This window comes from Ochotona princeps, chromosome 18 (assembly GCF_030435755.1).
Source record: "Ochotona princeps isolate mOchPri1 chromosome 18, mOchPri1.hap1, whole genome shotgun sequence".
Classification (NCBI taxonomy): domain Eukaryota; kingdom Metazoa; phylum Chordata; class Mammalia; order Lagomorpha; family Ochotonidae; genus Ochotona; species Ochotona princeps.
In genome coordinates this window covers 1,529,128-1,543,981 of record NC_080849.1, presented here as the reverse complement: position 1 = coordinate 1,543,981, position 14,854 = coordinate 1,529,128, and the positions used below count along the sequence as shown (strand labels likewise).

General features: G+C 56.0%; 1 protein-coding gene across 2 annotated transcripts in view; it reads left to right on the top strand.

Annotated features, from left to right (window-relative positions):
- Positions 1-14,854, top strand: part of ZNF236 (zinc finger protein 236) — an 88,937-nt gene that overhangs the window by 19,576 nt on the left and 54,507 nt on the right. For both annotated transcript variants that reach the window (XM_058676923.1, XM_058676922.1), the window contains 6 exons: positions 393-571; positions 3,915-4,039; positions 6,259-6,431; positions 8,423-8,566; positions 10,616-10,819; positions 11,633-11,855. In XM_058676923.1, the coding sequence (XP_058532906.1) occupies positions 393-571; positions 3,915-4,039; positions 6,259-6,431; positions 8,423-8,566; positions 10,616-10,819; positions 11,633-11,855 (1,048 nt within the window). The remainder of the gene's footprint in view (positions 1-392; positions 572-3,914; positions 4,040-6,258; positions 6,432-8,422; positions 8,567-10,615; positions 10,820-11,632; positions 11,856-14,854) is intronic.

Here is a 14,854-nt window from a genome sequence, read left to right as displayed (position 1 = left end):
GCTCCAGCCATTGCGGCCACTTGGGGAGTGAATCAGCAGATGAAAGATCTTCCTGTCTCTCTTCTCCTCTCTGTATACCTGATTTTCCAACAAAAAATAAAATCTTTAAAAATTAATAAGTGAAAGGGGCCTGTTAGACTATAACCTGGCATCAGAGGCAGCATCTTTGTGGGGCAGGTGGACTGAATGCCAGTTAGCCAGCAGCCAGTCAGAACCTGCCTAGCTGACACCACGTCGCCCTCTTCCCGATGTGTGTGTTTTTTCTCCCAATGAAGAATTCCATGTGCAAGTGGTGACTGGTTGGTGTCTGGGCCGTGAGCAGTGCCAGTTCTCCTGAGGAGTGCTGCCTGGGAGATGCCCGCCCTGCTCACCTGTGGCGTTTTCCTTTGCAGAACCTGCTGTGTCCCGAGTGTGGGGACGAGTTCGCGCTGCAGAGCCAGCTGGCCGCGCACATGGAGGAGCACCGGCAGGAGCCGGCCGGGGCCCGGCCGCACACATGCAAGGCCTGCAAGAAGGAGTTTGGGGCCTCGTCGGAGCTCAAGGAGCACATGAAGGCTCACTGTAAGATCAGGTACGCGTCGTCGCAGAGCTCGGGGGTTCTGGACCGTGAGAGGAGCCAGGGCCTACCCGCAGCCAGCCACGTGAAGGGCTTCTCTGCTTTAGCAGCAGGGAGCCACACGGCCGACACGAGCCAGCGTGGCTGCTGCTGGGGTGGTTCCTGGGTTAAGGAAGAGGAGGTGGGGGAGCTGGAGCACAGGCGCTGGGCCGAGTGGGCAAACATGGGTCGCTGGCATGGCCGTGTGAGCCACACACACAGCGCTGACTGTTCCGGGAGGTGACCAGGTGTGTGAAGGAGCCGTTGTGGTCGATGGCTTGTTGATGACACCTGCTTGAGAACATGTGTGTACCAGGCACTTGTACCCGCCTCCCTGAGTCCCCACACAGTCCTGGGAGGCCAGCGTGTTGCTGTGCCCGTGTGCAGAAGAGAACCGAGCAGAGCCTGCGTTCATTCCCGACGCTGCGCACCTGGTCATTTGGCAGGCTGAGCAGAGCGCGCCTTCTCAAGGCCGCACTGCCCTGGAGTCCCGGGGCGTGTGTGCTCCCAGGCAGAGTATGTGTGTTTCCCCTCCTGCTGGTCTCTCTCTGACCACCGTTCGCCACACCTTCGGAAGCACTTGTCCAGCGCGCTCGGACTGCCTGTGTCAGCTGTCCTGTGGCTGTCCTGCGTGGGCGCCGAAGGCGAGGTCCCGCGCCAGGGAATAGGTGCAGCTGGGACGTGCTGGCAGGTGCATTGGGGCCAGCCCCGCCTGACTAAGCAGCTGGCTCTTCGTTGCCTGTGGACGGCCCCTTGTCACTGTGGAACCTTCGGAGTAGTGCTGCTCTCCGTGCACCCCGAGTTCTGCTACAGCCTTTCCTTTACGTCCGTGAGACACCATGTACTCAAGTCAGCTGGCTGGGACTTAGTTCACATAGGAATTTACTGGTTGTCTTGGTTTAAGATTGTAACAAACACAAATGTAATGCCTATATCTATATGGCTTTTTAAATTTTACTTATTTTGTTTTTAAGAAATGTTTAATTAGCATGTAGCATTTAGATATGCCGAATGAGGCAGCCGTGCTGGGCAACCAGCCCTCCCCCCTGTGTGGTGTTGCGGGGCTGCAGCCTGCAGTCCGTCCTGCAGCACGTAGGCTTAAGCCGAGCTGCCCATGCGCTGCCAAGGGCTGCAATGTCTTATGGCTTCTTTTCCGCCTCTACATATTATTTTGTCTGCTGGGAAGGCAGAGTGGCCCAGAGAGGAGGATAACCATTGGTTCATTTCCCACATGGCTGCAACAGCCCAGGCTGAGTCAGGTGGGACCCCGTCCAGACCTTCCATATGAGTAGTGGGAACTCAGTACTTGGGCCACCTCTCAGTGCCGTCACCACAGGGCTAGTACGGAGAAGCCCTCTACCAGGGGATGCGGGCACCCCAGCAGTGGCATCACAGTGCCACAGTGCCTGCCCCTAAAGTGACAACAGTGGCCAGAGCTGAGCAGGGTTGAAGCTGGAACCCGGGAGCTTGCTGAGGAGTCCCGATGGACACAGGGCCCAAGTGCTGGGGCCGCTTGCTACTGCTTTCTCAGGTGTACCGGCAGAGGCTGCACCCACAGCCAAGCAGCGGGGAAACACAGCAGGGCTCTGGTGGGCTGCTGGTACTGCAGGTGGCAGCTTTCCCCACTGTGCCGAATCACCTACCCTCCTCCCACCTTCCTAGGCTCTGGCGTTCGCTATTCTAAGTTCACATAGATTGGTGTTTTATTTTTTAACTCCCACATGGGAAAGAGAACATACAGTGTCTTTTGATCTGTGTCCGGCTTGTTTCGTTCAACATAACAACTTCCAGCTCTGGGCACGCTGTTGCTGATGGCAGGATCTCGTTGGCGTGGCTGAGTGGTACTCCCTTGCACTGTCGCCCCCCTGAGCCTCCTAGTGAACCCTGGGCTGACTGTGCATCCTGTGACACGCGTGCAAGGGCACAGGTCTCTGAGGCACCGTAACCAGCAGCCTGCGCCCCCCGACCCCCTCAGCACCACGGTCCACATCCCCCCAGTTGCCTTGGGGTTCCCTCGTCGCCATGTCCTCGCCAGCACTGATGGTTTCTACTCAGTGAGGTGATTCCTCGCCTCTGATTCTGTCTTGGTGATGGTCAGTGAGTTTAGCATGCTCGCACGGGCGTGGCGGTTTGCATTTCTCCTGAGAGCTGTCCGTGTTCTTCAGCTGATCACTTTTGATGAGGCTCCTGACTTCCTGTAGGGTCTGTGTCAGTTGTGTTCTCTGCAGAGGCTCCAAGCTTCAAGCTGGTCCCATCTGTGTTTCCGCTTTGGTGGCCTGTGCCCGAGGCTCTGGCCAGGAAAGCCTGCAGTCGCTGCTGGTGTGTTCAAGCATTGCTCTGTGGTGTTAGACCTCGTATTTAGGTTTTGATCCCTTGGAATGCTTTTGTATAGGGTGAGAGGTGGGGAAATGCCCCCTTTTTCCTTCTGGGTGTGGGGTCCAGTTTTTCCAGTGCTGTGCGCTGAAGAGACCCTACTGGGTCCAGTGTTTGTCTTTGGCTCCTCTGCTGGCTGCGGGTGCATGGATTAATTTTCGAGGTCTGTGCTGGCCTGTTGACTCCTGGGTCTGTTTTCAAGCCAGGGCCACAGTGGTGACTGTCTTTGTAGTGTGGACAGTCTTCACGTATCTGGAAGACGTTTGAGAGGTGATTGAAGATGTTCAGTTGGTGGTTAAGTTGGCGACCTTCCCAGATTGTCAGGTGGCCTAGCCATGGAGTGGGGAGGACAGATGGGGACAGGGCACAGATGTGTGTGACCATGTCAGATCCACCCTGAAGGGGGTATGCTGGCCAGTGCTCACACAGGGGCCCACTCTCCTGGCTGAAGCAGAATAGGATCGGAGCCTGGCATGGGGTGACACGCTGGCACTACCTTTGGCAGGCAGGGCCCTGGCCTGGAGGCCTCAGCAGGTCCTCCATTTGCTGCTCACTCTCCAAATGGCCACTGAGGCCAGAGCTGAGCCAGGCCGCAGCCAGGAGCCAGGAACTTCTTCAGGTCTCCCACGCCGGTGCAGGGACACAAGGACTTGGGCCGACCTCTGCTGCTTTCCCAGGTGCCGTTAACGAGGAGCTGGGTCAGAAGTGGAGCAGCCAGAACATAAACTGGCATCCATCTGGGATGCTGGCAGAGGATTAGTATGCTGTTCCGTGGCGCCGGGCTAGGATCAATGGGTTTTGTGTTGTGGAGTGCACAGCGCTAACACGTGTGTGTGCACACACTGCTAGTCGGCTTCAGGTGCGGCCCGTCCTGCCGGCCTCTCAGCCGCGCTCCCTGCTGGATCTGAGGGAGTGGCTGAACGAGTGTCTCCTTGCATTGCACTAGGGTGTCAAGTACCAGGTCCTACAATCGCAACATCGACAGAAGTGGCTTCACATACTCCTGTCCACACTGCGGAAAGACGTTCCAGAAACCCAGTCAGCTGACTCGGCACATCAGGATCCACACAGGTACGGAGCCTGCGCTCAGCCAGAGTCCGCCCCGCCTCCCCGCGCCGTGGCCTGGCTTCCTGTGGGAGGCACTTGATCTTGCCCTGGTTTTGTTTGGGCTGAAAAAGGGGATGGTTGTGTTTCTCTCTGTCCCGAATTGCAAGTGACGTGCTTGGCTGGTGCTGGGCGTGGATGTTGCTGTTGGGAGGTGGGGCTTCTGGGTGTTTACCGTGTGATGCCAGCAGGTGCGGTCCTCAGCTCATCAGGCCTTGCTGGACAAGGCACCCTGGGTCTTCATGTTGTCCTGTAATTGGGCTTTACTACCTGAACTGGAAAACATGCAGTAATAAAAAGTGTGTTTCTAGGCCCGGTGCAGTTGCCTAGCAGCTAAAGTCCTTGCCTTGCACACACCAGGATCCCATATGGGCGGCAGTTCTAATCTTGGTGACCCCACTTCCCATCCAGCTCCCTGCTTGTGGCCTGGGAAAGCAGTCGAGGACGGCCCAAAGCCTTGGGACCCTGCACCGCCTGGGGGACCCAAAGGAGGCTCTGGGCTCCTGGTTTTGGATTAGTGCAGCTTTGGCCATTGCGGCCACTTAAGGAGTAAATCAGTGGACAGAGGATCTTCTTCTTTGTCTCTCCTCCTTTCTGTGTATCTGACTTTGCAATGGGAATGAAATCTTTAAAAAAAAAAAATGTTTCTCTGCACCTTTGCTCGGTGCTTAGTTCTGCCTAGATATTTCAAACCTACTTGAGTACTCACATTGGACTTCCCTGTGCCTTCTCGTAAGCGCTGCTTACCGCAAGCCTTGTCCTCTGAGTGGGGACGCAGAGGCACCCAAGGTGCTGCCAGGCAAGAAGCTGGGCGGCCCTTGCTTCCCTGTCTCCTGCCGGACGCCTGCCCCAGCTCTGCCAATGGTGGCTCTGTGGTGGCCGTTGTGCCTGTCGGCCCGTTCTCTGCGCACCGGCTTCACGGCGTTCCCAGCTCTGGGATCTTAGGGACCGTCTCAAGGCCGAGTGCTGTGGCGTAGATGATGGTCCAGGCAACTCTTAAGAGCCTCGGCTTGCATTCATTCTGTAAGGGGAAAAGAACATTGCATCTGCGATGATGCGTGCTGTAGCTCACCTCGCTTTACCCGAGAAGCCAAGGTGTCGTCTCCTGTTAAGCTACCACGGTGCGGTGTGTCTTCTGCACGCAGGACACGCACGGCCTCAGTGCCTTGTGCTCCTGTGCCACCACCTGCCTGGCCCCAGCGTCCGCCGTGTGGATCCCGCCCAACCCGTTGTTGCTGCCACCTTAGTCTGGGGCTCCCTGGAATGCTGGGGAGGGCAGCTCCCCAGCTCCTGGCAGTGCTTCCCAGCTTGCTTCTTCCTCTGCCTCCTGCTTTCAGAGCAGGCAGGCTGTTGGCACCTCCTGTGTGTGCTGTGATGCAGTGAGCAGTCTTGTGCAAACCGTGCCTCGACTGGACGTGCTGGGCAGCAATTGCTCCCAGAGCGGCCTCCCTGACCCTCAGCTCTGGCTGGACTCCCTACTTCCTGCCCCTATTCCTCGCCCCATTCCTGCCGGAGACAGGGCCATCTCCTGTTGGGGCCACTCTCCTGAGGATCAGTTCGGCTAAGAACTGTTCAGTCTCTTTCTATTTCTCAGATACTGAAAGTTAGATGAGACAGAGTAAAGGAGTGTTGCTGTGGGTTGTACTCCAGCCTGGCTCTCTCCTGTGGCTCTGTGAATGCTGAGTCTGTGCAACTGGCATGCCTCTGTGGGCACATGCTCCAGCGAGGGCAGAGGGTGCTGTGGTCAGCGGGCAGGAAGCCAGGCGTCCTGGGGGAGAGTCCTGTGTTGAGTGTGAGGCCCGCGAGCCAGGTAGCTCCTTCTGGGCAGAGGGCCCAGGAATGGAAACACGCCCCATGTGTCCAGGAGCAGGAAGGCGGGTGGGTGGGCGGCTGGGCACAGACTCTGCCTTTCCTCACAATGGCTGGGAAGGCACTGGAGCGGACCTGAGACTGTCAGGCATGGGAACAGCGTGTCGGGTCCACAGTGCAGGCCGAGGGCATGCTACACCCTGCTCCAATGCCACCACAGCCCAGGGTGCCCTGGGTGCTTGAGGGAGGCAGAAGAATCAGAGGTCAGGGTGGCTCCAGGGACCCTGAGCAGAGCCTGGGTAACATGGATTTCTCCTTTGTGGCGTGTCAGATGTCTGCGGACTACGGAAGTGACACTTGGCTCCCTCTCGCTGCAGGTGAAAGGCCCTTTAAGTGCAGTGAATGTGGAAAAGCTTTCAACCAGAAGGGGGCGCTGCAGACACACATGATCAAGCACACTGGTGAAAAGCCCCATGCGTGTGCCTTCTGCCCAGCCGCCTTTTCTCAGAAGGGGAACCTGCAGTCGCACGTGCAGCGAGTCCACTCCGAGGTAACACAGTGCCAGGCCACGCAGCGTGCAGTCAGCTGCACATGCCCAAGTGTGTCCTGAGCAGGCCTCAGTTCAGAGCGTGTGTGGGGGAGTCCCTTGGTTTATGATGTGGGCGCCAGGTGGGCACTGCTGCCTCAGCTGGCATGGCATTTTGGAAGTAACAGAGCTCTGCAGGCCACAGCTCAGCAGCCTGAGTAACGAGTTGGATTCCTTCAGCACAGTTGAGACACATGCACTGTCGAGCTAAGACCTTAAACATCACGGGATGGAAGTGAGGATACAGCACTTCCCTGGCGGCCGCCCTGAGGTGTGGTCCCTGCAGTGCCCGGCCTGTGCCCGGCTCGTGCCTCCTGCTGCTTCCGGCAGGGCTCCTAGTCATAGGGCAGAAGCAGATCTTTAAGCAACACAGAGAACACCGATCGTGGTTAATTCTCTAAAACTCCGGTGTGAACTGCAATCTCCCCTTTTCCTGGAGGTTCATGTGTGTTTCCATTTGTCCCTGGAGTAACACTTGAAGAATGGACTGAGTATGAATAGTACACTTTTATCCATACTTAATTAAAAAAAAACCAGGCATTATCTGTTATCTTAGATAAGCAGAATAAAATTTGAAATGGAGACATCCCCGTACACTTCATGCAGTTTTAGAAACAGACGCTGTGAATTACTTTAAAAGAGACCCCATGTCCAGTGGTGGGGTGTTTGTGCTCAGGCCCTGCTTGACTCTGTGCCGGCGTGCTGCCAGGCGGGCCTGGGTGGCAGCCCAGCAGCCGGGTCCCTGCCGCGCACGTGGAGGCTCGGCTCCCAGCGCTGGCTGGCGCAGACATGGGAGTGCGTGAGCCAGTAGACCGGAGCACTGTCTTTGTAGTAAAGAACAAATAAATAAAAGTAGATCTTTTTGTTGTTGAAGACCCAGAGATTTGAGCAAGGGCATAAATGTCTTAGTGATGCTTTCATAATGTGAGGTGAGCTGCTCTGGGCTGCGTGGGGAGGGGCTCAGTGAAGATGGCTGCTCAGGTAGGGGAGGGTGTGTGTGTGTGTGAGAGAGAGAGAGAGAGAGAGAGAGAGAGGCTGTGTGTGAGAGAGAGACTGAGAATGTGTGAGAGGGGCTGTGTGTGTGAGAGAGGCTGTGTGTGAGAGGCTGTGGGGGGGCTGTGTGTGTGAGAGAGGCTGTGTGAGTGTGTATGAGAGTGAGAGGGGCTGTGTGTGAGAGTGTGTGTAAGAGAATGAGAGAGGCTGTGAGTGTGTGTGTGAAAGGCTGTGTGTGTGAGAGGCTGTGTGTGTCTGTGAGAGAGTGTGTATATGTGTGAGTGTATGAATTAGTGTGTCTGTGTCAGGCTGTGAGAAACAGTGTGTGTGTGTGTGGAGAAGAGGAGATTGTGCATCTGAGAGTGTGTGAGAACTGTGGCGGGGCCCAAGGACTTGGGTCATCTTTCGTTCTACCAGTTTTCCAGGTACATTAGCAGGGAGCCAGATGAAAAGTAGAGCAGCTGGGACTTGAACAGCTGCTCATATGGGATGTCACCACTGCAAGGGAGGCTCCGTCTGTGCCACAGCACTGGATCCGGAGGCCTCGGAGCAGCCCTGGTCATTACACTGGAACTTGACACTGGCGTTGAGTGACCCTGAAAGGCCCTGGGGCGCTGTTCGCAGATGTCCTCACGTTCTTGCCGTTTATGGGGTGTGCGAGAACTGCTGATGTGTTCACAGATGGCGTGGCTGTCCTCCCACGTGTCTCACTTGTGGCCCTCCCAGCTCACTCTGAGCCATCAGTACTGAGCAGTGTGCTCAGAGTATCAGACGTTTGGTCTCTGTTAAAGTAATTGGAGCTGAGAGATGTTTCTGTATGCCTTTGGCCAGTGTGACCTCCCGGGACGGTGGCCCTGGGAGCAGCAGTTCCGTGTGAGCCGCTTGTTGACTCGGGGGTTGCTTCCTGGGAAAGGGGCTGCAGGGATGGGAGTGGGGTGCGCACTCAGCTTTCTGTTTTCCAGGTCAAGAACGGGCCTACCTACAACTGTACGGAGTGCAGCTGTGTGTTCAAGAGCCTTGGCAGCTTGAACACACACATGAGCAAGATGCACATGGGTGGGCCCCACGGCACCACGCGCCCCGCCGACACTGCGCACGTCTTGACGGTGCGTGAAGGGAGGAGGTGTTCTCTGGACTGTTGGCTAGCTCAAACCCATAAGGTGCTAGCAGAGTGCTTTGTGTGGACCAAGGCATTGCCTTTTGGTTTTCTTAATCATGAGAGAAAGTCTGTTTTGAATTTTCTGACTCATAGACTGTTACTGACCTGTAAAAATAAGACAAAATGTTGTCACTTTCGCAGTTGGCATCATTGATGAGCCATTGCATTCTCTTTCAGTTATAGTTTAGAAGTTGGTTACTCTGTGTAGATGGTACTTCTCTGTTGCTAAGTCTTCTTGGGATACTAAATTGTATTTCCCAGTATATATACTTAAAAATTGCCTACACACACACACATACATACATACTTACATACATTGCCCATGGCCATGCTTGGTTTCCTCCTGGTAGGAGTCTGCAGCTCAGGCTCAGCCTGTTAGTGACTGTAGTAGCCCCCAGTGGAGTGTAAAGTAGAACCCCTTGCAGGGAGCTGCCAGAGAGCACAGCCCGAGGTGGGGAGGTGCGGGGGCTTGCGGGGGCTTGCGGGATGCTGCTCAACACGGGGCTCGGGGTGTTCTCCGGGTGCGGCTCACCTCCCTGCCCCAGCATGGACAGTGACTGCAGAGGCCGCTGTGGGCTCCCCGGGCTCAGCTGGAGTGTTGGAACTCGCAGCTGGAGCTGCTTGCTTGGTCTGTTCCCGGTCAGGGAGGACGGTGTAAAATAAATGGAGGACCTGGGTGGTAGAGTGTGATGATGATAAAGCTTTGAAAGTCGCATTTTGAATTAAATATTCCTTAACATAAAAATTTAGTGCATGGCATCAGCAAATACGACGGTATTTTCACGGTTTCTTTCGGCAGTATGCAAATCAAAAGGTAGACCCCTGTCACTGAGGCAGTCATCCAGGGGACCTTGGTGCAGGGGCAGCCGGGATGGGTGGGTGACGCCGGGGACCTGCTGGCTGAGCAGTAATTGCTGTGTTCTGTCAGGGGAGTGGCCTGCGCCCCCAGCACGGACAGCACCTGCCATGTTGTACCTGCCTGATGGAAGGGCCAAGGGCCTTCATCTTCAGGGCCAGGTCTCTTCTCTGCTGTCCTTTTGTAGTTCAGACACTTTTGTAAGAGTAGTTTTTGGGGTTATAGAAAATTGGAACAGATGGTACAGAGAGTCCCCACCTGTCCATGTCCCTGTCTTCCCCGTTGTTAGTACCGTGCTTGTTGTGGCTCTCTGCGGGCTGGCCTGTGGTGTCATGCCATGCCCTGCTGCGCTCCTTGGCCGTGGCTGTCCGCGGGCCACCCTGCAGCGTCATGCCATGCCCCGCTGCTCTGCCCTTGGAGTGGTGCTCTGTGACCCGAGTCCCCACGAGTCACCACGCCCCGTGTGGGTGTGCATTGTTGGCTGTAGCCTTATGAGGTTGTCACCCACTATCCCTGTTTTTTACAAGTGTATTGCATTTCTTTGGCTGCTCTGGTTCTAGCTTTGTTTTGAAGTGCCTCTGCTTCCTTTACTGGGCAGCAGGAGCATGAGAACCCCTGATTAGAGCAGAGCATTCCCCCGAGCATGTTCTTTGGGGAGCCCATGGTGAATTTCACATCGAGCTCAGCAAAGCGTGCTGTTCACTTTTAGGGTGGTGAGGCTTTAGATCCTACAGGAAACGGGTTGCCTATATTTCTTTGCTGTGCTCAGTGCAGCATGCAGAGTCGATTTACCTGCAGGGTAGGGAGTCAAGCAGGCACTTGTGGTGCGAGATGATCTGAGCAGAGCCTTCTCATGTGCTTGCCTGCGCTGGGGGGCCGTGGCGCGTGTTACTAGCACCCCCATGGACGCACATCTGCCGCAGGGGAGGAAGAGCCCCCTTGGTCCCCAGCTAAGAGCACTCTCCCTGGCCAAGGAAAGCACCACTCTACTGGACACCAGGCCAGCTCCACGCCTCGTGCATACTACGCAGTCCAGGCGCATTTCATGTGCTGCTCAGGGTTGCTTCTGGCGGCCATCCTGCGGTGGGCAGCGCCGGCCCCCAGAGCCGTGTTTCTCACGACCATATTGCTGTGTTCCAGGCCACACTCTTTCAGACTCTGCCTCTTCAACCGGCAGAGGCCCAGGTTGTATCCACCACCAGTCAGCAGAACGCCCAGGCGGTGACTGACGTCATCCAGCAGCTTCTAGAACTTTCAGAGCCAGGGCCTGTGGAGTCCAACCCATCCCCGCAGCCTGGGCAGCAGCTGAGTATCACCGTGGGCCTCAACCAGGACATTCTCCAGGTAAAACCCGTTTGCCTGCTGGCCTGGGATCTGGCCGAGAGCGGGGCTTGTTGGAGTAAGGGCAGAGTAGGTAGTACAGCCTTCTCCATGACCTAGTCATCCATAAATTAAAAAAAAAAAAAGCCTGGATCTTTTTTCTAGAAAGTGAATTTACTCAGAACAGGCTTCCCCAAACTTCCTTTGGATCTGCCCGCATCAGCTGCAGGCAGCAAAAGGCTTGGCCGTGCCACCAGAAGGCGGTCAGGGGCCTCCAATTCTGAGTGCCCCAGAGCAGGGCACAGGAGGGGCAGGGGCAATGCACCCCTCTGGGCCTCAGAGCCACTCTGAGGGCTGTTATGTAACAGCTCTGTCCCGTACCGTCATGGCAACAGGCGGCCTGGGCTGGCCGGCTGTATTCTGTGTCTGCAAGGAACATGCAGAGACCCTCAGCCCTAAAATAAGGACCCTCACCCCATTTGTGGAGGGACAGCCTGTATTATCCCCGTTGGGCCAGTTCTGCTTCCCCGTGGCTTAGAAATGTAAGGGAAAGCCTAGACTCTGGACAGGGGCCAGGTGGTGGATCTGGGCTTGGGGGCCAGGCTGGCCGTGATGGCTCGGGCTGTGGAGCTGTGGCCTTGGGAGTTGCAGGCGGTGGGGGAAGCGTGTGGTGGATCTTGGACTGGGGGCCTGGCTGGCTATGACGGCTCGGGCCGTGGCGCTGTGGCCTTGGGAGTTGCAGGTGGTGGGGGAAGCTGTGTGACCTCTTGTGATTGACTTTGGCAGGCAGACATGGGCCGCTGCATCCTCTAACCTTTTAGTTCTGTTCTGTCTCAGCAAGCCTTAGAAAACAGTGGGCTGTCTTCACTTCCAGTTACAGCACATGCCAGCGACACCAGCAAGGCCTCTGCCACGCAGACTCAGAGCCCAGAGGTCACCGGCGAGTGCCCTGTGCCGGCGGACCCCACAGAAGCAGGGCAAGAGAAAGAGCAGGACAGCCCAGAGAAGCTGGATAAAAAAGAAAAGAAAATTATCAAGAAGAAGTCACCATTTCTACCTGGTAATTTTCTCCGGGCACCCGGGCTCTAGGTGTCTGAGGAGCCACTCGGTGGCCTGGTGCTGACTGTCCTGCCCTGCTTGCTCTTGAGTGGTGGCTAGCGTGGAGGGGTGGCCACCGTGACATCTCCTGAGGCTGCCTGTTGTCAGGCTCTCTTGTCGGCCATGGCTGCTCTCTGCCGATGCGCCCCGGCCCGAGCCTGTGAGTCTGAGTGTTGGGCCTGTGTGCACTGGGGACTGCCTGCTGCCTTCGCCTCTCGCCCTGGCCTCTTCTTCCCCGCTGGACCTACAGTCCCTGTCCCTTGGAATCGTCCATGTCTCAGCTCTGGGCCCCTCAATACCTGTCCTGACCTCAGACCTTCCCATAGCTCATGGTGCAGGGCAGGCATTTCCAGGTCTTTCCCGCGAGCAGCCTGTCTGTCGGCACACTGCTCTTCTCAGGCCCCGTCCGGGCGTCCGGGAGCAGCGGCCTTCCTGCAACGCCATGGTTGGCAGGGCTGCGTCCCTCGGGGGCGACTGTGTCCACCCTCTGCTCCTTGGTACTTGCCCTCTTTGCACTGAGTGACGCACTAGGTGCTAGGAGCTAACAGTTTAGTCCCTGGGCTTTCCTTGTCTCACAAAGGACGAGCAAGGAGGGAACCGACGCTGCTTCATCTGTTGATGAGCTCCGTGTTTGATGGCGTCCGGCACAGGTGTGTGTGCGCTCAGTGCGTGCTGTGGGGCTGGCAGGTGGGGGCAGCAGCTCAGGCCAGCCTTGGGGACTTGTGCATGCTGTGGCAGCAAGCCTGCTGGGGCCCTGTCTCAGGCACTTGGATCCCTCCACCCACAGCTGAGGCCTTCGTGGGGATCCGGGCTCCTGGCGGTGCCCGTGCTCAGTGGGGGCAGCCGTTGGGAAGGTGAGCCAGTGCGTGAAGGGTCTCTTGGTATGTGTCGTCTGTTGCTGTCCCTTGCAGGTGGATGGAAATAACCCAACATGTGAACCAAGCGCTCAGACTCTGTTAAGTTTGCTAGCAGAGCTGCCATTTTGCGCAGCTCAGATGTTCAGTAGAGGCCCGTTGCGGCCTGTCACCCTGGTCGAGTTGTAGAAGGGACCTGGAAAGTCCGTCCCGGGGCTTCCGTGGAGCCCTGTCTGTGCTTCCGGGCTGTCTTTCTCTGATGATCTGTTGGGGATCTCTGCGTACTGGATCCTGAGGCCTCCTTGGTACACGTGTTTCGAGTCCCCAGCTGAGCTCTTCTCACTCTGAGGCGTATGTTGATGAACTGTGACAAAAAGCTGCGAGCTTCTAATGAAGTTAAGGCGATCCGGCTTTCACAGTGTTAGGCACCTTGTATCTGGGTTAAGAAATTCCACCCAGTCTGAATTCTCCCATATTAAAAGCTGGCCACTCATAGTGGTCAGTTTCCCTGGGCCTTATTTTGGTGTGCGGTAAGTTATGACGGAATCTTACGGTTTCTGTATTGATAATTACTGGTAAGTAGTTTTCTAGCAACATTTGTTGAAAAATTGTTTTCTGTCCCCCTGCCTACAGATCCTTTCGACCTACTGTAAGAACTCCCTTGCCAGCATTCTGTTTGTTGCCATAAGCAGGGGTGGGGCTTGGCCCTGCCATGGCCGCTGCATCTGGGACTGAGCGCTTTCCCCAGAGCAGGCTAGTTGAAAACCAAAAACGAGGTTGATTTCTTTGTTTTGAAAGAGTTGCAGAGAGAAGGAAGAGCTGACAGGACTGCCACCCACTGGTTCACTCCCAAGTTGGCCACAACGGCCAGGGCTGGGCCAGGCCAAAGCCAGCAGCTTCATCTGAGTCTCCCACATGAGTGCTGGAGCCCAAACACCTGGGCCAGCAGGGTTTATGAAGGAGCCCGGTGTGGTAGCCTAGTGGCTAAAGTCCTCTCCTTGCATGTGCCAAAATCCCGTATGGATGCTGGTTCTAATCCCGGCAGCCCTGCTTCCCATCCAGCTCCCTGCCTGTGGCCTGGGAAAGCAGTCGAGGACGGCCCAAACACCTGGGACCCTGCACCTGTGTGGGAGACCCGGAGGAAGCTCCTGGCTTAGGATCAGCACAGCTCCAGCTGTTGCGGCCACTTGGGGAGTGAATCAATGGCCAGAAGATCTTCCTCTGTCTCTTCTCTCTGTATATCTGACTTTTCAATAAAATAAATAAATAAATAAATCTTTTTTAAAAGTGGAGGAACCAGCACACAAAGCTGTGCCTCGCTGCTCTGGGTGCTGTCTGGGGTCAGGCAGCCAGGGGTGGGAGGGCGTGGTCTGCTGTCTCCCTTTAAGGGGTGCCTGTGCGGCAGCGGTGGGTTGGGCTCTCTGCTCTGCAGTTCGCATGGATTCCTCTCGGACGTGGGGAGTTTCCTTTCACTGTTGGCTTAATGGTTTTCCTTTTCCTTGTGACTCTTTTATCGAATGCCTCTTTCTGTTTTCATTCTGTCATGTGATGCACTCCAGGCCTTGGTTTATTCATGCTGAGCGGGCTGCACATCCCGCTGGGCCCCGGTCTTTTCTCATTTCCTTCCTTCATTTCTTCTGTGGGACACATTTCTGGATTTACTCTGCCAGTTTTGTTCACATTTGTGGATCTTACTGTAAAATTTACAGAAAGAATTTTTTGGTAAAAGTTGTAAGACACCGGCATGTATCTGCATATTCATTGGCATTGAAATACTTCATGAATAATAAAGTCCCTGGGGGTACCAGGAGTCCTCCGTGTCTGCTGTGGCATTTGACCCAGAGCAGCTTGGGTCTCCGTACAGACCCCTTCCAGCATCACGCTTGTACCACACACGCTTGCACGTGGAGGCAGTAATACCTGTTTCCCAGAAAATTGCCTACAAATACACCCCAGGAAGCTCAGAGCAGTATTGAAGTGCCAGCACTCCAGAGAAAGGAAGGGTGCCAGCGGGATGGTACATGCTGCCAGCCGCCTTAGCCGTTAACTGGCAGCCGATCTTGGGAGCACGGGGAGCCTGGTCCCTGCAGTCGGCTCAGTCCCTGGA